Raw genomic sequence first — 25,942 nt, 5'->3', positions numbered from 1 at the left:
AGATATGTGTGTTTTTATGCGATACATATAGACAAGATATGTGTGTTTTTATGGCGATACGCATAGACCAGATATGTGTGTTTTTATGGCGATACACATAGACGAGATATGTATGTTGTTATGGCGATACACATAGACGAGATATGTGTGTTTTTATGGCGATACACATAGACGAGATATGTGTGTTTTTATGCGATACATATAGACAAGATATGTGTGTTTTTATGGCGATACACATAGACCAGATATGTGTGTTTTTATGGCGATATGTATAGACGAGATATGTGTGTTTTTTTATGGTGAGACGTATAGACAAGATATGTGTGTTTTTATGGCGATACATATAGACGAGATATGTGTGTTTTTATGGCGATACACATAGACGAGATATGTATGTTTTTATGGCGATATATATAGACGAGATATGTGTGTTTTTTATGGTGAGACGTATAGACGAGATATGTGTGTTTTTATGGCGATACATATAGACGAGATATGTGTGGTTTTATAGTGAGACGTATAGACGAGATATGTGTGTTTTTATGGCGATATATATAGACGAGATATGTGTGTTTTTATGGCAAACGTATAGACAATATATGTGTGTTTTTTATATATTTAAACATATTACATGTTTGACTAATTAATATCTAGCCAAATAAGTAAAACAATAATAGGGTTTACAAAAAAAATGGCGTATGGTGGACTTCATAAGTTCTATTTGAGATGTTTTATTGTAATGTTCTCACTATCAGGCTTAGATACTTCTGTTAACTTCCATTCATGATGTTGACATAACTTGAAGAGGGGCAAGAATCAGGAGTTGGTACGGGTCATCTATAAACGACATCACAATTCTCATCGAGTAGATGCGATTTGATTTCGTTGACGAATTGGGGAGGGGAGAGGGAGACAACAAAATTGTATTTTTAAATTTAGAAACTGAATGTTTGCCATAGCTTCGCGTATTTAGATACTGGTTTTATAATTTGTAATGGCAAGGGATTTACATATGCAATAATGACTGAGTAAACACAGCACGGGCCTGTTGTAGGCAGAGATTCTTCCAGGCCTGTCTTCGGGGGGGGGGGGGGGGGGGAGGGGGGCTCGTCACTTAAATCAATGCTCGAGCATGTGAGGACTGTGTGTTTGGTTTAAATAAATTATCAAGTAAAAAACCTGAAAGTTGTTTAGAGTTGGATCTGTGATGCTCGTGTAAGAAATTGCTGTTTGTTATTGTTTATAGAATAAGTGGGGGGGGGGGGGGGTTAACGTATACATTTTTGGTTGTCTGTGTGATGAACGACAAATGAATGATTGAATAATAAAATGCCGATGGTGGCTTATATATTTTTATTTTTTCCCACTCTTTAGTTCATTATCAACACTGCTTGTTAGTCTTACAATAACTTTATTTACCTTTATTTTGTCAGCAATAAAGAGGTGAGCGTAGGCTTAGCCTCTCAATATGTAAGATACACATACATTAATCAAACAGAGATAAATTATTTTGCTCACGTAGTGGCATATTTCATACTCTCGTTAAAACTAAACAATCATATTTTAGGAAATTATGTATATAATTGTTTCATAATCCGATACAACATGAAGCTGTTGAGGTTTCTAATGAAGCTTATTCATGAAACATTCACCTTAGAGTTGAAAAATAGAACACAAGTTACAGGAGCAGTTACAGGTGTTGATGTATGAAGTCACATTTAAAAGCGGTAAAGTTTACTGTAAAAAAAGGAATCGCAACAGTTGGATTCATTAAGCATTCGTTGTAACAACATACGTTATTTTGTTCTGCCTGAAAGTTTGCCTCTAGAAACTCTGTTATTGATGATGCTCCACGCTCAAAAGCTCGGGGAAAGAGGGAGAGAGGAAAGCCTTGCACTGTGGTAGAAGAAGAGATGGGCCTAGAGGACGAGGCAGGGGTGGGCCAAGAGGTGGTGGGGTGGAGGTGGGGTGGCCGTGGTGGTGGGCCAAGATGTGGAAGGAGGTAAAGCTAGATTATGTAGAAAACCTCTTCCTGTTAAAATATTTCATTCCCCTTAAATATGTAATTAGTTCATGGAAATCAAACAGATGTTTTGTATAGTATTTTTTTTTAGTTATTGTGCTTAATTGTATTTCTTGTACACTGTAATTGGTGAAGAAAAATTTTTAAATTATTAAATGGTTTTTTTTTTTAGTGCACAGTATTTGCACTCTTCATTTTAACACATTCCGACGTTTAATTTCATTCTTAAATACATGTTTGAGATGCATGAACGGTGAATGAATAATTATGGTATTTTGTGACTTTTACAGGAATTTTTTCAGTGTTGTTTAAATACAATTTTGGAATAAAGCACCTGGCTTTAGTCAACTAGAATAATAATGGCTTAATTTACTTTTCTCTTTATATTTCATGAATTATTTAATCATTATATAGTGTAGAGTTTGTGACCTACTTAGGTCGAGTCAGGTTCTATTTTTATTTTGACATTGTATGATACCTTATATGGAGTGATTGTGCAACAACCGGAAAATTTCCACTGACTTATTAAGGGGTCTAAGATATAGAAATTTTCCATTAAGATCTGATTGAATGATTCTAATCAGATGACCATCCCAACCAATGGCTACATGAGTTGAGGATAATCTCCCCTGTTGCAGAAGTCTTTAATTGCCCCGCACACTCGCAACACGAGGCAGTCTACAGGGCAGTTTTACCTTGATCAGGCAGCCGTCCATATTGTCCGGCTATAGACTCTGACCATTTGAACGTGAGAGAACTTAAGTCCTGTGTGTGCCTTGCTTTCTTAAGTTGATTTAGGCTTCTAGTATAATATTACTCGTCGCTGAGTTATTCTAGAAGCTATAGCAGTGTTGTGTGGCCTGTGGCTTTTTTTAGACAGTGTAGAAATCTGTGATAGTGTTTTTCCTCCATTTTGTAAGTTGTGTTTTGATATTTTATACATTAAAAATTTTAACTAGTTCAACCTTGTGTTTTGCCACAACTGTGTTCGCTGATTAAAGTTGTATGTAGATTGGATGAGTGTTAATTACAATAGTATCACTAGTTTACCCTAGACATTGAATTCGAGCCCTAGTGTGCCGTTGTGTTAGTGTTCATCCACTTAGGCCGTAAGGCATTTGCATATGACCCCGAAAAAAGAATCCGGGGACGTTCACCGTCTATTTGGCTGATAGATAGGTGAACGTTACAAAGTGGGGGCCCGTCCGGGATTTAATCTGTCGTTCCAGTTGTTGGTTATACCAGTAAACAATAAGGTTAGTTGGATTTAGTTGTTTTTATATCCAGTAGCGCCGTGTTTTTACAACGCGCGCAAGCATAGAGTTATCTAGGTCAACAGCCAGACGTGTCACGATAGGAGGTCAAGTACACGGCTCAACGCACCGTGTTAAGTTAGTGAACCTAGGCTTGTTGTGATTTGAAAGTTAGTGTTATGGAGTCTTTTTTGGCTAATCCTACTTTTGAAGAGGTCGAGAAGTTGAGTAGAAAAATTTTGATTAGTGTTGTTAAGGAATTGAAATTGGATTATTCTGTTACGCAGAAGTCAGAGGTGTTGAGAGATAAAGTTGTTGTTCATTTTATTAATGAAGGGGTATTTGATGAAAGTTTGTTGGCTGGTGTGTTACTCCGCGAGGAGAAACCTCTAGAGAAGATAGAATTAGAAGCTAGAATTGCTTTAGAGAAGGCATTAAAAGAAAAGGAGTTAGAGGCTAAAATTGCTTTAGATAAGAGGAGGTTGGAATTAGAGTTTGGTCAAGTTAGTGATGTCACTTCTCCGGTAGATCCAAAAAAGTTGTCGGTAGGGCAAGTGATTGCCAAATTTGGGAAATTAGTTCCTAAATTTGATGAAACAGATTTGGTCGTTTTCTTTAACTCATTTGAGAGTTTAGCGAAGACATGTGAATGGCCCGAAACTTCCATTACTGCTTTATTGAGCTCTGTCCTTACTGGGAAAGCTGCAAAAACATACCAGGCACTCTCTCACGACGTTCAAAATAACTATAGTTTGGTCAAGACTGCCATTTTGAAGGCCTACGAACTGACGCCCGAGGCCTATCGGACAAAATTCCGAACACTCCGCAAGTCACCCACTCAATCATATGTGGAATTTCTCTTTGAAAAGGAGAAAATATTCTCAAGGTGGCTACATTCTGAAGAAGTTTCTGAGTTTGAGAAACTCAGGTCTCTTATCCTAAGGGAAGAATTCCTATCGTCCCTGCCTGAAGAGATACGACTACACATACTGGATAACAAGATAATTGACATCCAGAAGGCTGCTGAGTCGGCTGACACATATATGTTGGTGCATAAGAAACCACCAGTGTCAGGAAACCGCCTCAACCCCGTGCTTCCCCTTTTTGGCAGCAATCCTCCTGTTGGCCAACACGTGAAGGCATTACAGTCCAGAGAGAAACCCAGATCAACTCTCAATCGTCGAGCAGTATGCCAGTTCTGCAAAAGACCTGGTCATCTTGTCAAGGACTGTTACAAACGTCGTCAATATAACAGAGAGGTGGTGCGTACTTCCGCGCACTATGCTCTATCCCCTCAAGCAGCCAGTTCAACTATGAACTCTAGAATTCTAAAGGACTCTAACCCTAAGTGTCCTCAAGAAGGTAGTCAAGTCTCCACACATTATGTGCAGTCACATTTTGACTGTTCTCGCCACCATCCAGTTTCTTCCGAGTCTACCGATCTCGAGGGATCGAGAAAAGTTGACTTTTCATCTTTTATTGCCGAAGCCATCATTAGCAAACCAGGTGATCCGTTGTCTCAGCGGAATATCACCGTCCTTAGAGACACAGGAGCGTCACAATCACTCCTTTTGAAAAGTTCAATGGACATTACACCTGAGACGAACACCGGAAGGATTTCCATTATCCAGGGAGTGGGGACAAAATCTACTGTAGTCCCTCTACACAAGTTTGCTCTGAAACATCATCTCGTCGAAGGTGAAGTCATTTTAGGTGTGATAGATAGTATTCCAGTCCCAGGAGTACACCTACTTCTAGGGAATGACCTTGCGGGAAGCAAAGTATACCCCTGTACGGTTTCAGACCCTTTGTCAACAGTTCCAGATAATGATTATGAACTGTATCCTGCATGTGCGGTGACAAGGAGCCAGACCAAACAATTGGCTGACATAACGTCTGAACCACACCCGCCATTATCGTCAAGAAATTCGACTCCCAAATTGGAGTCTATGCTTCCAGAGAACACAAGCCTGGGCTTACCCCTGAGGATATCTCAGGAAGACATCATTAAAGCTCAACAAGTCGACGCGGAACTCAAAGCAACGGTCGGAAAATCTCTATCATCTGACGATGGAGAATATTTCTCCGAGAACGGCCTCTTCTTTCGTCGCGCTATACCAGTGAATGCCTCACCAGCCGAACCATGGTTGGGTAAAAACCAGCTGTGGGTCCCTCCACCTTATCGGCATGAAATACTTAAGCTGGCACATGACCATCCAATGTCAGCGCACCCAGGAGTCTCTAAAACGACGGCGAAGATCAAAGAACTGTTCTTTTGGCCCAAAATGAGGAAAGATGTGTCGCGTTACTGCAGAAGTTGCACGAACTGTCAGTTGGCCGGAAAGCCAAACCAGACAATTCCTAAGGCCCCTTTGAGTCCGATTCCTGTATTAGAAGAACCCTTTTCAAAAATCGTCATGGACTGTGTAGGTCCCTTGCCTAAAACCAAGGCGGGCAACGAGTACCTACTTACCTTTATGTGTTCAAGTACCCGTTTTCCCGAGGCGATTCCCTTACGAAACATCAAGGCAAAGACTGTAGTCAGAGCCATGACCCGGTTCTTCACTACCTTTGGATTACCTAGAATCGTGCAAACAGATCAAGGCAGCAACTTCACCAGTCACCATTTTCAGGAAGCGCTGGCCAAGCTAGGCGTTACCCACATCACCAGCTCAGCCTACCACCCTCAGTCTCAAGGCGTACTTGAGAGGTTCCACCAAACCCTCAAAACCATGCTAAGAACGTTCGCTAACAGTAACACCCAATGGGATGAGTCTGTTCCTTGGATTATTTTCGCCGCGAGGGACTGTGTCCAGGACTCTTTAGGCTACTCTCCTTTTCAACTCGTGTTTGGACATTCTGTCCGTGGTCCCCTGAAGCTGATCCACGAACGTTGGACAGGTACCAGTGATCATCCAGTGGAAAACTTCGACGATTTTCACGTTCGACTGAAAGCCGTGTGCGAAATGGCTCACAAGAACTTAAGAAAGGCCCAAGTGAGAATGAAAGGACTGTATGATAAGAGTTCTTGTAAACGAACATTCCATCCAGGCGACAAAGTTCTTGTGCTAGTGCCTAATCTGAACAATGCGTTATCCTTGAGATATTGTGGACCCTTTACTGTGCATTCAAAATTAAGTGATTTGAACTATGTTGTCAATACGCCCGACAGAAGAAAGAAACAGACAGTGTATCATGTTAACTCACTGAAAAAGTATTATGATAATTGTAACAATTTTCATTCCACAGCTAAAATTACTTTATCTGTATGTTCAAATGTTTCTGATGATGTGATACATGATAAATTGAAACCCCCAAAATTGGTCAATTCTTCCTTTTTAGATAATTTGAATGTCCACCTTATGCATTTGTCCACAGAGAAAAGCTTGAGATTGTCTCAGTTATTTGAGACATTTCCCTCTATTTTTGGGGATGTCCCCAAAGAAGCGAAGGTTCCACCTCATGATGTAGACGTAGGTGACGCAAAACCCATTAAACAGCACCCCTATAGAGTTAACCCGGAAAAAGCTGTTTTGATAAAAGATGAAATTGATTATATGCTCAAGAATGATATCATTGAGCCCAGTTTCAGCAACTGGAGTTCCCCATGTCTCCTAGTACCGAAAGACGGAGGATCTTTCAGGTTTGTGACCGACTTTAGGAAGGTAAATGCGCTCACCAAAGCTGATTCCTATCCATTACCTCGGATAGAGGACGTTATTGATAAAGTTGGTCAAGCTAAGATAATTTCCAAAATTGATTTACTTTCAGGATACTGGCAAATCCCCTTATCTGACCGTGCAAAAGAAATATCTGCTTTTGTAACCCCTAATGGTTTTTATAGATACAAACGTATGCCCTTTGGTATGCGAAATGCTGGTCAAACTTTCCAGAGGGTCATTGACTCTGTCATTGCTGACGTAGACCAATGTGAGGCCTACATAGATGATATAGTTGTATTTTCTAATACTTTTGAAGAACATATTGTTCAGTTGACTCACCTTTTTAGAAAATTGTCTGAAGTGAATTTTACTGTAAACTTACATAAAAGTGATTTCTGTAAAGCTTCAATTACCTATTTGGGTTACCAAGTGGGAACGAACCAAGTTCGGCCCATTGAAGCTAAAGTAGATGCTATTGTAAAGTTGCCACCTCCCAAAAATTGTAAAGAAATCAAAAAGTTCCTTGGGATGGCTGGTTACTATAGACGGTTCTGTCAAAACTTTTCAGCTATTGCTGAACCTCTTACTGCATTATTGAAAAAGGGTGTTGAGTTTGAATGGTCAAATAAATGTCAAGAAGCTTTTTTAACCATTAAGTCATTTTTATCTAATGCTCCTGTTATGGCTGCACCAAATTTCAGCAAACCCTTTAAACTTGCCATTGATGCTAGCAACTTAGCCATTGGCTCAGTCCTATTTCAAGAAGACAACATGGGAATTGACCATCCCATTGCTTTTTTTTCCAGGAAGTTAAATGAAAACCAAAGGAATTATTCTACTATTGAAAAAGAGGCTTTAGCTTTGGTTTTGTCATTACAACATTTTGAAGTCTATGTCTCTTCTTCAACCAATCCAGTCAGAGTGTTTTCTGACCATGATCCCCTGAAATTTACCTCTAAGTTAGGACAGACAAATCAAAGAATATTGAGATGGTGTTTATATTTCCAAAATTTTAATCTGGAAATTTCACACATTAAAGGTAGTGATAATGTTGTGGCTGATTGTTTGTCAAGGATGTAAAATCTTATTGCACACATAGATCATGTGACATGTTTTGTGGTTCATTAAGACCATACACAAGTGTTGTGTTTTCACATGAAAATGAGTGGTAGGATTTTTGATTTTTTTCAAAATTCCATTCCTGTTGAATATTTTGTTTATTTTCAGGTGAACCTTAATTAAAGGTGGTTTTTGATTATATGTAATCTTTTATAATAATATGACTCAGTTGATATTGTAGCTAGTCACTGAAATAAAGGTCTTACCCTGGCGGGTTTACCACTTTTAATATCCTCATGGAAATATTGTAATACCTTTTTTTTGAGGGATTTTGATGTATAATTACCTTTTGAAGGGTTACTCCCCTTTCACCAATTGTAAAAGTTGGAGTTACTTCCCTTTTATGTTCAGGGATATTTTCATCTGGTATTATGATTTTGATTGCCTACATTTGTAAAACAATTTTTTTTATTCCATTGCCAGATTGGTTCCTTATGTATGTTTTTGTGGAACCTATCTGTCACTTCCAAAAAGGGAGGGGATGTGACCTACTTAGGTCGAGTCAGGTTCTATTTTTATTTTGACATTGTATGATACCTTATATGGAGTGATTGTGCAACAACCGGAAAATTTCCACTGACTTATTAAGGGGTCTAAGATATAGAAATTTTCCATTAAGATCTGATTGAATGATTCTAATCAGATGACCATCCCAACCAATGGCTACATGAGTTGAGGATAATCTCCCCTGTTGCAGAAGTCTTTAATTGCCCCGCACACTCGCAACACGAGGCAGTCTACAGGGCAGTTTTACCTTGATCAGGCAGCCGTCCATATTGTCCGGCTATAGACTCTGACCATTTGAACGTGAGAGAACTTAAGTCCTGTGTGTGCCTTGCTTTCTTAAGTTGATTTAGGCTTCTAGTATAATATTACTCGTCGCTGAGTTATTCTAGAAGCTATAGCAGTGTTGTGTGGCCTGTGGCTTTTTTTAGACAGTGTAGAAATCTGTGATAGTGTTTTTCCTCCATTTTGTAAGTTGTGTTTTGATATTTTATACATTAAATATTTTAACTAGTTCAACCTTGTGTTTTGCCACAACTGTGTTCGCTGATTAAAGTTGTATGTAGATTGGATGAGTGTTAATTACAATAGTATCACTAGTTTACCCTAGACATTGAATTCGAGCCCTAGTGTGCCGTTGTGTTAGTGTTCATCCACTTAGGCCGTAAGGCATTTGCATATGACCCCGAAAAAAGAATCCGGGGACGTTCACCGTCTATTTGGCTGATAGATAGGTAAACGTTACAAGTTTATATATAACAAATAATACATAACACTAAAAACACACAATAAACAACTGGCACTACTTTCTTTTATATCTTTAAACAAACAATTTTTTAATTTAATTGATCTATTTCCCTTTACAAACATGAGTACAGACAATTACGTACATTAGTTATACAAGAGGATACATTTATCAAAAGTTATCAGCAGTTTAAAAACAGTTTTATTATAAGTCCGGAGTGCTTGTGAATCGTGCCGGAAATTGTTTCTTTCATCTCAATATCGGCAAGTTGTGTGCCTAAGAAGAAGCGGAGGAGACCACTGATAATATCGTGAGATTTTGTATGAAGTGTGTTCAGCTCATAATCCGCCCCTCGACTTCCTCTTGAATGATGTAAGCTACTATTCTCAGCTGGGTGTGTTTACATTTTTCATAAGATAGCTGTAGGGTTTGCTAGAGGCAGCTGCGTCTTACAGCTCATTAATGATTTATCAACGTCCTCTCCATAGGGTTTGTTAGAAGCAGCTGTGACGATGATCAATCACACGCCCACACTGTAGGTTTTATTAGAGGCATCTGTGTGGATCTGTGACGTCTACATGACGTAGGCATAGTTTGCTCTCATAGACAGCCCATAGAGTACGTCTAAAAACAAAAATTACGGATTTTATATGTTGATTACCATACTTTATATTATTTATAAAATAATAAACTACACAGACACAGGAAATACTAATTAAATATGGTTAATTAAATTTTCTGGTTTACTTCAGCATGAAAAGTAACAATTATAATTCTAAAAAAAATATACTGATGTATTTCTGTGACTGAAATATAAAATCTTTTCCTTCACTACTATTACTTTAATGTAGTAAAACCATAATGTTATCATATGGCTTTACGTGCTAAATATAACAGGCCCTATAGCTTACAAAAATTGATAGATCATAAAATATATTTTATCTACATGGTAAACGTGCTAAATAAAATAATACAAATTAGCGATATAGATCATAAAGTAAATGTTACCTGCATTAGACATATAATTAACCGCCTCCACGCGACAGCTTTGATTAGGAACGTATTCCTCAAACTCCATGTCCAGACCTTCCCCTGAGTCTAACTCGCCGTCAATGTCGATACAACAATCTTCTAATTCGTCTTCATCATCTGAAGATTCAGAGTGCTCGAACTCTTCACAAGACGAAGTGTTGTAAAAACTATCGTCGTCTGTACAGCTGGAGCACTCATCGTCTGCCCAGTAGTTTTCTGAGCTGTGTGCCACGTCATCGCAGCTTTTATAACAGTCGTCGTCTTCATCTGATATCCACACTTCTTGTTCGATGGTCTGTAGTGGGGAAAAGGGAAATAAAAATACAAACATATTTTAATGTGTCTTAATTTTGAGGGTTAGGGTCGTCAATAAATGATGTCACGATTGTAGGGGGTGGGAGGGCGTAATTTTGTGGAAGATGTTAAGATGGTGTGACGTCACAATTTTGCATATATAAAAAATGTTAATATTTTAATATTTACACAAATATTTTTAAAGTTTATTTCGTAATTTGAAAAACTGTTTTAATTAATTGTAATAGAAATTGATTAAGAGTTCAGGTAAGAATAAAATAAAAGAGAGAATCGGTGCTTTAAGAAAAATTCAACTGCTATTTAGACGGGGAGGGGGTTGTAGACTGATGACTTTTTTTGAAGATGCGTGACTTAGTGGTAAAATTTGATAAAAATAGGTATGTTTTAAGCCAATAAGAAACCTTTAACACCACTTTACAAGATTGTTAGTCCAAGTTAGTCTATGTCAATTTACCAAGCATAAAATTATATAAAATTTAGACCAGTAAAGGCAATGAGATACATTTAAACACATTAAATGTAAACACAAAAATTTAAAGTCATCTTACTGTAATCTCCGCTGGATTTGAACCAGAGCAGTGAAGATAAAAGTATTCACTGCTCACGGTATACAGTTCAGGAGATAGATCTGAAATAATACAATTATCGTATTGAAAAATGGAAAACGAAATTGGTATTAAAGTTATATTTAATAAAATTATATAATTCTAATATTCAATAACAATTTTCATTATTTACTATTTGTTCGAAATTTGACAGTGTGTATATTTGAAGTTAATTTCGACAATATCTAGTAAATGCACGGCAAGGAGAAAAAAAGTTTGTATTAAATCCCAATAAGTTATTACTAAAATTCAGAGCAATAATACAGTTTGAGCTTAGGTAGCTGATTAAAATTCAGCAAAGATCTCCGTCTGTTGGATATTTAAAGTTTATTCGACAATATCTAGTAAATGCACGGCAAGGAGAACCATTTAAAAGTTTGTATCAAATCCCAATCGATCAATGGCGATACTAACCAGGGAGTCTCGACTTTTGAACCAGTTCAGGGTCTGTACCAAACTCTACCCAGTGTTACATTATTGTAGGCATATCGTGCATAATACGTTGACACTTACATTACACTAACATTACAATGTGTAACAAAGACGTATAACTGTACGCATATAAATAATTAAATAGTTGAGTATGATGATATGTGTTACATAAAATTAAGCTGAATTTATTATAACCTTAACTAACTCGTGAACATTTTTCATATATCAGGCACGAAGCTTTAAGTAACGTAATAAGCTACTAAGTTATGATTGGCTAAAATTACAAAATAAAAATCAAATTTTAAAATCTTAAAAATTTATAATGAACTTACCCATTTTAGAGAAGAAGGGGATCTTGTTATAAAACTGAAGCGTTTAAATATTGAATAGAAACCCCTGCAGTAGATTGAACTCAAAAATTTAAAACTGTTTATTGGATGTAGAGTTTGACACCTCAGATTTAGGTATAGGATTATCTCAAGTTCACGAATAAACTGAAAAAAGCTATCAAATGTCTGCTCTTAAATATCTTTTCCCCTGACCCCACGCTACTAGCAATAAGCTAACACCATGTTTACAGACTCATTAAACGGTATGGAAATAAAATACGGTCAACCGTCCTTTGATGTCTAGCCGACCAAGGTGGTGGGGCGGGGATGGACTGGTTCCTGCATAAAATGACACGTGTACGGTCTGGTGACCACCCGGCCATGACACGCTTCTGTTGTTCTTGTGACGTCAGCGGGTCCATTTGTGTCAAGGTGGTGCAAGACGAATATAGTCACGTCATGATGGTACCATGTTGGTCATGTTGTCGCTGGATGGATGGTTTTGTCCTTTTTTTTTAAATAATCGTGTGCTTAATTATATTGTGACGTATGTTACGATTTTCACTGTAACAATCATGCGTCATTCAAATACAATTAAGTACATCAAAAGTAGTCACTGGGAGGATTAATAATTATTTTAATTTACAGTGTCAGTTTGCCTTGCGTGTTCGCTTTAGTATTATTGTTTTCATCATCGGCTTTTGAGGACTGATACAGATTTACAATAGTAATACTTCTTTCTTACTTTTAGCCTACTTTCAATCATTTAAGATGGTTTACTTATACGTAGATCTTATACATAACGTCTAATTTTAATTTTAAAAAACAACAACCTGAAAATGCAAAGGTGTAATTAAATGATGATTCAAGGGATTTTTTTTTAATCGGTATGGTCGGCCCAGAGGGGTAGAGCTGAAGGTCCTAGGACCTGTGACCACAGGTGCTTTGACCATAGGGGATTTGACCACAGAGCAGCTTTGACCATAGGGGGTTTGACAATAGGGGGTTTGACAATAGGGGTGCTTTGACCATAGGGGGTTAGACCATAGGGGTTTTGACCATAGGGGTTTTGACCATAGGGGGTTTGACCATAGGGGTTTTGACCATAGCGGTGCTTTGACCATAGGGGGTTTGATCATATGGGTTTTGACCACAGCGGGGCTTTGACCATAGGGGTTTTGACCATAGCGGTGCTTTGACCATAGGGGGTTTGATCATAGGGGGTTTGACCATAGGGGGTTTGATCATAGGGGGTTTGACCATAGGGGGTTTGACCACAGGTGTTTTCTCAGCAGAGGGTCTTTGATCACAGGTGTTCTATCAACTGGTGTTTGATCACAAGCGCTGTGTCCGGCTTTGATCATAGGTGTTTTGTCCACATTGGGTCTTTGATCTCAGGTGTTTTGTCCACATAGGGTCTTTGATCTCAGGTGGTTTGTCCAATGCTGTCCATATATGGTAAGGATTTATTTTAAAAGTTGCTAAATTATATTTTAAATTTCGACATGATGTAATAATATGTTAAATCATCATGTATAAATACAAGTCATCTAAACTACTCTATTTAAAAACCATGGAGAATCTTGCACACGATTGGAGATGGTGTAGCACGAACAAATAACATTTGTGAAGGATGGCATTACAGTCTTCAGTCTCTCCTCCAATGTAGTCACCCAACAATGTGGCGTTTCCTTGAAGGTCTGCAGATGGACTGCACACGGCAAAAGACAACTTTCTTGCAAGGTGTCGCAGGGGCAAGCTACCCTGCTGAGAAACGATACAAGATGCTGCACGAAAAAGTACAACGTGCTGTCCAGACATATGGTCAAACAGATGTACTGACATATTTGCGTGCTATAGCACATCTGTCATTTAGTTAACCATTTTATGGATTACATCTTTGACTTTATTGTTGGCAAGTTTTGTATCATTTTTATCCTTCATATATGCTATGTATTTTAAAGTACATCTACATTATTTATTTGTGAAGCTTGTTATATGTCGCATTATTTGTGTTTCATTTATATTTAAAATAAATCTATGAGGCCTAGCACCAGCCTTTATGTGGAGACTAAAATATAGTTCTTGGCTTCTTTTAAATACATGTTAATTTCTATTAACGTACTCTCAGGAAACATGTATAAAATCGTGTTCATTGTATCACATCTTTGATCAAAGCCAGACGCAGCGCCTGTGATCAAACACCAGTTGATAGACCACCTATGATCAAAGACCCTCTGCTGAGAAAACACATGTGGTCAAAGCCCCGCTGTGGTAAAACCCCCTATGGTCAGAGCCCCTATGGTCAAAGCACCGCTATGGTCAAAGCCCCGCTGTGGTCAAAGCCCCTATGGTCAAAGCTCCGCTGTGGTCAGACCCCCTATGGTCTAACCTCCTATGGTCAAAGCCCCTATGGTCAAAGGTCCGCTGTGGTCAAACCTCCTATGGTCTAACCTCCTATGGTCAAAGCCCCTATGGTCAAAGCTCCGCTGTGGTCAGACCCCCTATGGTCTAACCTCCTATGGTCAAAGCCCCTATGGTCAAAGGTCCGCTGTGGTCAAACCTCCTATGGTCTAACCTCCTATGGTCAAAGCACCTGTGGTCAAAGGTCCGCGCACCAGAGCTGAAATAAATTTGGGATTGCAGAGAATTAAAATGATACAAATTTTAAGCAACCGGAAAAGTTATGTTATTACAATGAGACACAATAAAACATTCTTCCCTTTCTAACATCTATATCTATAGCAGTCCTCCCACATTTATTTTTATTTTTATTTGTTTTAAACATTTAAATAGTAATAATAATATATTTGATGGTTTTACACAGCTTCAAAGACATGAAAATCAATTGTATATACAGTAATTAAATAGAGAAAATAAAATGGCACAAGAACTAGACCAGGGGTCGGCAACCTGCGGCTCGCGAGCCGCATGCGGCTCTTTCGATATCAAGATGCGGCTCTCCAGCTCCTTGCAAAAATATTAATAATCTTAATAAAAAAATAAAATATTTGAAATAAAAAAAAATTTAGTGGCTCTTTAAAACCAGGGAAACTTTGAAAATTGTAACTTTTGGCTCTTCCGCTTCAAAAGGTTGCCGACCCCTGAACTAGACCAATAGAATGTGTGCAACACGGTTTCTTTTGACTGCTTAGTTTACTGTGCTTCATCCTCAGCTGCGATGTCAAAAGTTCTCGTTGTAGCCGCCATTGGATAGAAATAGAATCAGAAACGACCGTTGGAGCTAGGTCTCTGTATTTCTCATACTGATTGAATTCGAATTGAAATTTCAAGTCTCTAGAAAATTGAAAAAAAAACCTAACAAACATTGCTAGAGGACACTTTATAAAGCTAATTACAAGTTAGAAAATTATGGTGTTACAAAGTAGAACATAGATTAAAGATTAATTTGCTATTTATTTTAAAGTTAATTAATTAAAACTCACTAAATAACAAAAAAGTAACTAAAATATAAGTAATGTTTTTTCTGTTTAATTATCATTTTTCAAAAAACATTATTTAAATTTGAAGTGTTAACCTACTTTAATGATTACGGGTAATTATACTACACAAACCCATGTAATGAGTAAGTTAACGCGAAGATCAAATGTTGCATATGATGGTGTGAAATTTTCTATCTGAAATGGTTAGAAAACGGCATATTTTAACCGAAGTAAAATATTTGATAATCAATACTTTGATATAAAATACTTCTTTTATTTCTTTTATACTATTTTATTTTTTTGCGCCTAGTCAAAGAGCGGTGGAAATTAAAATGTTTAGTTCCTAACACTTTTAGGCCTATTAAACAAATACAGTTGTGTGTAACAACTCGTATATGATCCGCAGTTGTTATTGTTTAATTTTTAACAACCAATTATGAAATTTCTGTGAATATGTTAATATACCAGGTGCCCACGGCACCATAGCTATCTCCTTACCGGATATCAACATTTTGTCACAACTGCAAATGGTCGATCTAATCCAAGTCAATACAAGTAACTAATGCATGACCATAAGGCTTGTCTGTAGTTCCCTTATCATAGTTCTTAACAATAACAGCTTTTCTCTCCGCATATACTCCACCAAGGAACAACGCCACTTTTCCAGGTATCATAAATTTACCCATGTTAAGAAATAAACATTTATAGTTTCTAAAATTTTCCAGATATCATAAATTTACCCATGTTAAGAAATAAACATTTATAGTTTCTGAACTTTTCCAGATATCATAAATTTACCCATGTTAAGAAATAAACATTTGTAGTTTCTGAACTTTTCCAGGTATCATAACTTTATCCATGTTAAGAAATAAACATTTGTAGTTTCTGAACTTTTCCAGGGATCATAAATTTACCCATGTTAAGAAATAAACATTTATAGTTTCTGAACTTTTCCAGATATCATAAATTTACCCATGTTAAGAAATAAACATTTGTAGTTTCTGAACTTTTCCAGGGATCATAAATTTACCCAAGTTAAGAAATAAACAATTATAGTTTCTGAATTTTTTCTTTTTTGTGGCTTTTGAAAATAAACAATACATGACAACGTTTGCCTTTCTTTCACTCTACAGCTCAGGCATATATATATATATATATATATATATATATATATATATATATATATATATATATATATATATATATATATATATATATATGCAACAGCTTGTGTTAGATACTGTATAGCATCACTACAGTAGTAGAAATGTTTGTTATTTACAAAAGCTTTTACCATCAAGTCAAAAATGCAAGAAAATTATTTATCATTGTCGGCTATAGGCCCTAAATGGCGTGGCGCCCCCCCCCCCCCGCATTGCGGGGTCTGGTGGCACTGTAGTTCCGCCCCTGGTTCGTAGATTGGAAAGCATGTATAGTGGACTAGGGCTCTATTATCATCACTGACCCTATTAACAGCTAAATATAAACAAAAAAGGATAGCTCAGAATTAATTGTGTGTAATACATGTAATTGACCTGGATCCCCCACCCAAAGAAAAAAAAATTAAGAAATAAAACATCTGTTTTTTTATATATGTAGGCCCTATATCAGGATGATCCAATATGTTAGCTAGTTTATTTTGTTGAGCTGGTCTGGTTGTAAGGGTTAGAGTTAGTATTAGCATCCCTAAAATATCTAGTTTAGTTGTATTATTTACTTTTGTATGACCATCACGTCTTAAACCTTGTATAAAGTTAGAGAACAGATAGCAGCTGTAACTGAGTTTTGTTCCCCTGCTATTTGGCCGTTTTAATGAAAGTACTCATTCATTAATAAACAAATAGAATCACATTTCTAGTTGGATAAAATAAATCCTAGATGTTCTGGTGAATGAATACAAAAATGATAGTGGAAGAAAAAAACACGTCATAAGAAATCTTATTATTGCAATTATTTGTCAGTCTTCACTAACCGATGACGACATAACTAACATAAAAGCGAATAATCTGCAGTGCAGAAAGACACAGAACATTACAGGTTGGAGGTAGAAATAAAAATCATTCATGTAATCTATGTATTTTTATTTCTCGAGTTACATAAGGTAAATAACCGATAAAATCTTTGGACAGAGCAAGTACACAGAGTTACCTCCTTTATTTTTTTTTTAACTTACATATGTTAATTTAAATATTCCCTTTATTCTGCCCTATTGATGTTGTGCTATACTATATTTCTTACTTATTTATGAAATAAACATATATCAAATAAGCCTTAAAGTGTTGTATAAATCGAATGTTACTAAAACGCCATTTTCCACAATAAACTCTACAATCAGCCCGATCTGACTGCTTTTCTACCCCTGGTGTTAGGGAAATATTGCAGTGGCGCTAGTCTACGAGACGGTAATGGTGTGATACAAATGATGTGAAATAGTAAATCATAGGGACTGTGATGGTAATGGTGTAATGAAAATGTGAACTTGTAAATCATAGGGACTGTGGTGGTAATGGTGTGATGAAAATGATGTGAACTAGTAAATCGTAGGGACTATGATGGTAATGGTGTGATGAAAATGATGTGAACTAGTAAATCGTAGGGACTGTTTGTTTATTTTGGCAGATAGATTGGAAATCAAGACTGTAAACCCTGATTACTGTATCATACATCAAAATCAAACCAGCAGCGTTTGCTTTGAAAATGCGTAAAACACGGCTTTAAAATGTATGCGGCATCTCTTTATAAAACACTAACAAATTATTATCATCTGCTAATTACAATCGACACAGTAATGGCGATAAACCAGCTGTATTCATGAGAAAGGTTGGATTTTATTTTTTTGTTCTCTCTAATATCTTGGCAGTTTTTAAATAAGCATAATAACTCAGCAGACACGACATATCGACATTTTGCTTATAGGCAATTATTAGTTGGGAAGCTTTAGTTTTAGTTAGTGTCGTTAGAGTGATAGACATTATATGTGTAGTTTAGAACTTTTAGATTAAGGCTACCAGTACATGCTGTGTATTGTATTGTTGTCTGCAAGCGATTTACTAAACGCATAGAGCTTTTCTAATATCTGATGTCATTTCGTGTATGTACATGTGAAGAATGATTTTTGGAAAACTTTTTTTTTTAATTCTTAGATTAAATATTTATTAATTAAGTACTAAAGTATGAATAGGTAACAGTTACTTCCCATTTACATAAATAAAACAAATAAGAAAAGTAATCTATATTGTTGTTATTTATAATTTTTAAATTGTATTTTAATAATGATTGGAAAAATGCGGATGGACTTTTCCTAAATTGTTTAACACGTTGGTGTACATCTTTAAAAGAATGTAATATTTTATATTTTATAATATTTACATATAACATCCTACACCTTAATTACAAAACAAAAACCTTCAAATACTGTAATATTTATTGTGAAGAATTACAAATTTTCAACTTAATCGATGCTTTAACGTTTAGGAAGAAGTGGAATATTTCTATCTTATAAAAACCAAAAGTTAAAAAAAAATATTAAAGGCCAAAACCATCGAGCTCTACACTAGAACTTGTTTATCAGCCATCATTTATTTAATGTCAGTTGGTGACCTAACCATCGCAGCTTCTAGAATCTGCTAGAGTTTAGATATATCCAGTTGCTTAAAAAATTACCATGGCAGAAGCAGTTTCCCAGCACTTTGAAAATTTTAAATCACGTCTTGATAAAGTTTTGCACGAAAAAAACAAACTCAACGATTTCTTAGAAAAAATTGAGCAGAAAACAGGAGTAAGAAGATTGTACATCGCACTTGGATTTATTGCAATTATTGTGCTATGGCTAATGGTTGGATATGGCTCTCAGTTTCTCTGTAACTTCATTGGATTTATTTATCCAGCCTACGCATCTGTTAAAGCAATAGAAGGTCACGACAAGGAAGATGATACAAAGTGGTTGACCTATTGGGTTGTCTACAGTGTATTCAGCCTTGTTGAGTTTTTCTCAGACATTTTTCTCTTTTGGATTCCATTTTATTGGCTTTTGAAGTGCATATTTTTGGTCTGGTGCTTTTTGCCAGTACAGTGGAATGGTTCTCATACACTCTACTATAGATTCATCCGCCCCTTTATTTTGCGCCACCAAGATCGCATTGATACTGCTCTTGACAAAGCAAAGGAGGCTGTTTCAGAAGCTAAAGAATTAGCAGGGGACATGGCAAAAGATGAAGCTTTTCGTCGACTTGCAAACAGTGGAAAGAATGACTAAATCAGTGCTGAGTATTGCACTTACAGGTGCACTGTCTTGCATTCAGAGATGTTTTGCTCAGTTTTGAAACTGACTTAGTTACTTTGAAATCTATGACCACCCAAACAGAATCTTCTAGTACACCCTTACAACTTCTTGCTTTGGTTTTATTACATGTCCATTTGTCATAAACATCTAACAAATCTAACAGTGAATTTGGTGGATTTAACATAAAAAAATGAAAGTGAATTAAGATATGTTTGACAGTTCCAAACAGATGTGTAACTTTTATAAGATTTTATTTTGAACTAAACTTGATTAATAGCTTAGTATTTAATTCATTAAGCTCATATTGAAGAGACCACTTGCATTTTGCTCAATTAAAAATGACATAATTACACATTTTGCTGATGGATAATCAGTTATCTATATAACGCTATGTAAAACCCTTTTCACAGTTCCTATCTAGCTTTGCACAGTATTCGTTTCCTTTTTGTATTGACTGGATACCATAAGCTTCATGTTGGTTAATTAGATATTTACCTTTACTTCCTCTAAAGCACTTTATCAAATTATTTTCTAGTTCTTAACCCAGTGCTAACTATTGCTTTAAGTGTTTGTTTGCCCCCCCCAGGCTCCCCAAAGATTGAGTGCAATTTATTATAGATGTATCTGCAAAATCAAATTGCTTTTTGACATGTGTTGGGGAAAACATTTTTTTCATCTTGTAAAAATGATCTCTACATATTCTAGTCTTTTTTTTCTCATTGTTTTACTGAATATTCAGACCATTATTGATTGTACCAAGAAAACTGTTACTTTATCAACACCTATATAATGCATCTAACACTGAAAAATAAGGAAACACATTTATTTTCTGAATTGCCTAACTTTAAAAAATTAAAGATTTTATTTTTATCTATAGAAGTTACAAGAATAAAATAATGCATTTTTATTTTTACAGATATAAGCAGAGATTTTCCATTTTTATGAATGACACTATTGACATATTATGAGCTAGTATAAAAAATTGCTTTATTTATTATGATGCATATTTTTTGTAAAATAAATTCAAGATAGCTGTTTCCAATCAATAATAAATTGCTGTTAGTTATTTGTTTAATCAGTCTTTTTTATGTCACTCATCTGTGCAATATAGATCATGTACACCAGCATTTAGTTTTGACTAACCTGTTTATGCTAGAAATTCCTTGATACATATAAGCTGTTTACATTTGCTTACTCACTGTACAACTATTGCCATATTTTTTTCTATTTTTGGTTTGGGTAAATTCAATTTAATTTAAGAATGTATGGGTTTTTGTTTTACATTTTTTTTTAACTACTCTTGGATTATGTGAAATGACTATTTTACTCCGGTGCTGGAAGTCTCCTTAGTGTTGCTGAAGCCTGAACTGAAATCTGGAAACAGATTTCTTCTTCCAATTACTAGACATGACTTAGATCCATAATTCATTTATCTTAAAAATCATTTATTAATATAAACATTTAAACCTTAGCTATGTTATTTAACAAACAGAATTGGTCCAGATTTCCCCACCTTTTAAAAGTAAATAATTTTGGTTACACTATTTTAAATGGTTGTGGTAGTGCTTTGCTTAAAGGCATCAATAACTTTTTTAATCTCTTAAGATTAAAACCATAAAACATTTAAAAGTATGTCATTGCTAGACAATTGATAGGGAGATTTTTTATTCCAGTATCATTGTCTTAGTTTGGCTTAGAAAATGCGCTTTCTTTGTACAATTGACATAAAAGCCTGTTGTATTTAAATTTATATAACTGTTCTTTGTTGTCTTAATATTGAGCAGATAAGCAACTGCTGTCAGAAAGAAATAAAAGCTACCACAACACAATGATTTATTTTTTATTTAAAAAAAATTCCTTATTGTTATTTGTTTTACATTCTCAGGATGTTATATTTTTGTTAACTTTAATTTACCAACACACTGTTATTTTGACTACATAGTTTTTTTTAAAGTGTGTGTGTGCATGCTTTCAACTTGAAAATGTAGACTTCCTAATGTCTAAATGTTTTTTAGACTAATAAAGCTTACATAAAGATTAAAAAAAAAAAAAAAAAAAAAAAAAAAAAAAAAAAAAAAAAAAAAAATTATAAAAACCAAAAACAATCTAATGTGGAAAATAATAATTTCATCAAGAAATTTCAACTATTGCAAATAAAAAAATAATAGAAATAAGAACGCATATTCACCTAATACCCTCATTACTACCATCATGTGCAATATGTTTCCTAGTCCAAGATATAACCACTTTATTAATTATATTTTTATTATTAACTGTAACAATGTGTATTATTGTGTAGTGCAGGGGTTCCCAACCTTTTTTACTCTAGAGCACACCCTAAAATATCGGTAGGGTAGCGGGCACCACCTATTTTAAATCGACAAACTCCTTCCAGAGGCGTAGCGACCCTTCCCGGGGACAAAACTTTTGATTTGCACCCCCCCCCCCCTAAAATTTCGATTTGCACCCCCCCCCCCCTTCAAACTTTTGATTTCCATCCCCTTCAACCTTTCAATAATGTTTATGAAAAAAATTCTGTCTCTGTCGAATAGTGAGAGGCGGGCACGTACGAATCGTTCGGCGGGCGCCATGGCGCCCGCGGGCACAGGGCTGGGAACCCCTGGTGTAGTGTGTTTTGTGTGAATCATGTTTGACAGTTGAACACCTGGCCAACGTAAGTGAATGTGTGATCGATCAATCATTGCATTTCATGCGTTTTGGATATCGCTTACTGTCCTAGAGTGAAATAATATAGACGAGATATGTGTGGTTTTAGGGCGAGACTTATAGACGAGATATGTGTGGTTTTAGGGCGAGACTTATAGACGAGATATGTGTGGTTTTAGGGCGAGACCTATAGACGAGATATGTGTGGTTTTAGGGCGAGACTTATAGACGAGATATGTGTGGTTTTAGGGCGAGACTTATAGACGAGATATGTGTGGTTTTAGGGCGAGACTTATAGACGAGATATGTGTGGTTTTAGGGCGAGACTTATAGACGAGATATGTGTGCTTTTATGGCAAGACATATAGACAAGATATGTGTGTTTTTATGGTGAGACATAGGAAACACATTCATTTTTTAATTATGGATAATAATGTTTGATGACAGTGGATGTGAACTTCATAATTGGAATGCAGTGATCATCTATTGGCTAGTTTTGTAGTTATTTGGGTGACATACTTGTGTGGTCAACTTTAAGGGTAAAGTTGATCTATTAATGAGATACCGAACTCAGTTGGGTCATAGTTAAGTAACAAGCGTATGTTTTGTTTTTAAAGTTTAAAATGAAATTTTAAAAATTTATTTCGAACTTGCAAAAATGTTTATGCATGTGTATTGCAAATTAATGAAAGAGGGGTTAGAATCAGAAGATGGTATGGGTCACCTAAAAACGACATTACAATTCTCATCGAGTAGATGCGGTTTGATTTCGTTGACGAATGGGGGAGGGGGGAGGGGGGAAGAGGGAGACAAAAGTTTTGTATTTTTAAACTTTCGGAACTGAATGTCTGCCATAGCTTCGCTTATTTAGATACTGGTTTTATAATTTGTAATAGTAAGGGATTCACATATGCAATAATGACTGAGCATCATACATATGTGTAATCACAACACTGGCCTGTTGTAGGCAGAGTTTCTTCCAGGCATGTCTTTGGGGGGGGGGGGGGAGGGGAGGGGGAAGATGGAGAGGGGGCTCAGCACTTAAATCAATGTTCGAGCATGTGAGGGCTGTGTGTTTGGTTTAAATAGATTATCAAGTAAAAGAGCTGAAAGTTGTTTAGAGTTGGATCAGTGTTGCTCGTGTAAGAAATAGCTGTTTGTTATTGTTTATAGAATAAGGGGGGGGGGGGGGTTAACGTATACATTTTCGGTTGTCTGTGTGATGATCGACAAATGAATGATTGAATAATAAAATGCCGATGGTAGCTATTATATTTTTATTTTTTCCCACTCTTTAGTTCATCATCAACACTTCTTGTTAGTCTTACATTTTGTCAGCAATAAAGAGTTGAGCGTAGGCGTAGCCTCTCAATATGTAAGATGCACATACATTAATCAAACAGAGATAAATTATTTTTGCTCACGTAGTGGCACATTTCATACTCTCGTTAAAACAAAACGATCATACTTTAGCTAATTATGTATTCAATGACTCAAGAGGATGAACAGTAAGGGGAAATAACTATTCATTTTAATACCAATCCACATACGTTTTAAATTATTTCTTAAAACGTAAATTAGATCAACACATAATTTTAAAATTCGAATTGTGGTAACATTTTACAATTATATATTAAGAATCATTTCGTCTGCAATCAAATTTAAACATATTTTAAAAATAAATGCTAAAACAACGAAGCAATAAAAAACACAAAGAATATTAATGTTATACACGCGTGTCTTTCAGAATCTATGATTAAGACCTCTTTTATAGTTTAATTATTCCGCCATAGTATATCATACATAAAGCGGATCGTAAACAACATACAACAACATCTTCTCTCAAATTGTGACATATTTAAACTCGTGTGTATTTCCATTTGGAACATTGTGTGTGTGTTATTTTTTTTTCTTCACATTTTATACATTGTAAGTACTTTTTTCTTTTTTATTTCTTGTGTGTGTTGCTTGGCCCCGGGTGGGCCTCACGCACAACTATGTCGGAAAAAATACATCAAACGGTTATTCCTGCCTAAGTTCGGCATGGCAGGACATGCGCCAAAAACTCTAGAGATTTTCATAGAAGAGGGGTTTTCTTTAGCTACTCTCACAGCTGACGAACTAAAAAGAGAGCTATGTATGTTATGTAGCCTATCACCAGCTGAATTTGAAGGTCTGTATAACTATGGGACACTGCGTAAATGGTATGTCACCATTAGATCAAAGGAACTATATGAGAAAATGCACTTAAAAGAATTTCACAGAGATTTGCCACCTGGAGTAACATCCAGATACAGAGTGCAGAGAATATCAATAACCCACGCCGATAAATCTGGGCAAAGGGGCATGCTGAAATGGCTGCCTTCCAAGACAAGTGACGATGATATAATGGCGATTCTGAAATCTATAAGCAGTCATGACTCAACACCAACATTGAAAAGAATAGACCAATCAAATGTGGTCCAATTCACCATCTCTCTGGAGAAAGAAGATGTGGAGAGTGTCCCACACTATATTATACTCACAAATGAGGCCAACAAGGAGAGCAGAGTCCTTATAATCCTCAATGGGAGGAGGATGCAATGTTGCCACTGCAACACAGACAGGCACCTGCCTAAAATGTGTGAGCATTTGAGGACTCGCGCTCTTGACGGCGTCTAGCTAGTAGATGGACAGTACAGGGCAATTGAGCCTTGGGATGCAAATGATAAAGAAGAAGTTAAGGAGCATCTAAGTAACAATAGAAATTTCTTAAAGCATTGGGACAGTTATGATGTTGACGGAGAAAGACAAAATGAAATGCTTAGAGAAGCAAGGCACAGAGAGGTACAAGATGCCTTTGAAGTAGATGGCCAACTGAAGCACATCATACTACTGTAGCACCGCAGCAAGTTAACGAAAGCGTAACAGAAACCACCATAGAGGCCGAAGCCATGGATACAATAGCAACCAGGAATTCCATAGTAACCGGGTCTCAAAAATATGGGAATCACGAAAATTTGGAGGCTGTCGACGAAACAATAACTAATATTCTTCAAGATAACTCTAGTTTAGAAAACATAACGAAACCGCTAAAGGAAATTAAAAGCTCACAAAGTATGTCAGCAACAAAGGTATCAGGTCAACTGTCATATAGTCAAGCAATCAGTTCAAGTAAAAATCAATTACCTACAGTAAAGCCACCTCAAAGGTTCGTGACCAGGGCCCAACGGGATAGCAAACCAACGGCTGGAAGGTTTGGAATTAAAAGACCACCACCATCCAGCCCTCCAGAAACAGATGTTCGAAAGAAAACCCCAAATAATTCATGCTAAATCTGGCAACATTGAACATCAGGGGGGCTAGGGACGAAACACATTATATAAACAACATAATAAATAAACACAATATTGACATCCTACTTTTACAGGAAACTAAAATTGGAACTACAGAAGAAGCAAATAAACTAGATGCATAATTAATATCGACAGTCTCAAGCAAAACATCACTCGATCGGCCCCCAAGTAATTTAACATTAGAACAGTCTTCTGT

At 36.2% G+C, this 25,942-nt stretch overlaps 2 protein-coding genes across 2 annotated transcripts; both read left to right on the top strand.

Moving 5' to 3' along the window:
• The first annotated feature begins 1,605 nt into the window (after positions 1-1,605).
• LOC131931179 (putative small nuclear ribonucleoprotein Sm D1) lies at positions 1,606-2,006 on the top strand. The gene is made up of 2 exons (XM_059287883.1): positions 1,606-1,704; positions 1,818-2,006. The coding sequence occupies exons 1-2, from the start codon at positions 1,606-1,608 to the stop codon at positions 2,004-2,006; spliced, it is 288 nt and encodes a 95-aa protein (XP_059143866.1).
• A 17,004-nt stretch (positions 2,007-19,010) lies between these two features.
• On the top strand, positions 19,011-20,270 carry LOC131931178 (receptor expression-enhancing protein 5-like). Its single transcript, XM_059287882.1, has one exon. The coding sequence runs from the start codon at positions 19,127-19,129 to the stop codon at positions 19,715-19,717; it is 591 nt and encodes a 196-aa protein (XP_059143865.1). The 5' UTR covers positions 19,011-19,126; the 3' UTR covers positions 19,718-20,270.
• Positions 20,271-25,942: the final 5,672 nt, after the last annotated feature.

This window comes from Physella acuta, unplaced genomic scaffold, assembly GCF_028476545.2.
Source record: "Physella acuta isolate Inbredline_101_S28 unplaced genomic scaffold, ASM2847654v3 ptg001908l, whole genome shotgun sequence".
In the NCBI taxonomy this organism is placed as follows: Eukaryota; Metazoa; Mollusca; class Gastropoda; family Physidae; genus Physella; species Physella acuta.
Note: the sequence above shows the minus strand (reverse complement) of the source record. Positions and strands in the feature narration are given on the sequence as shown.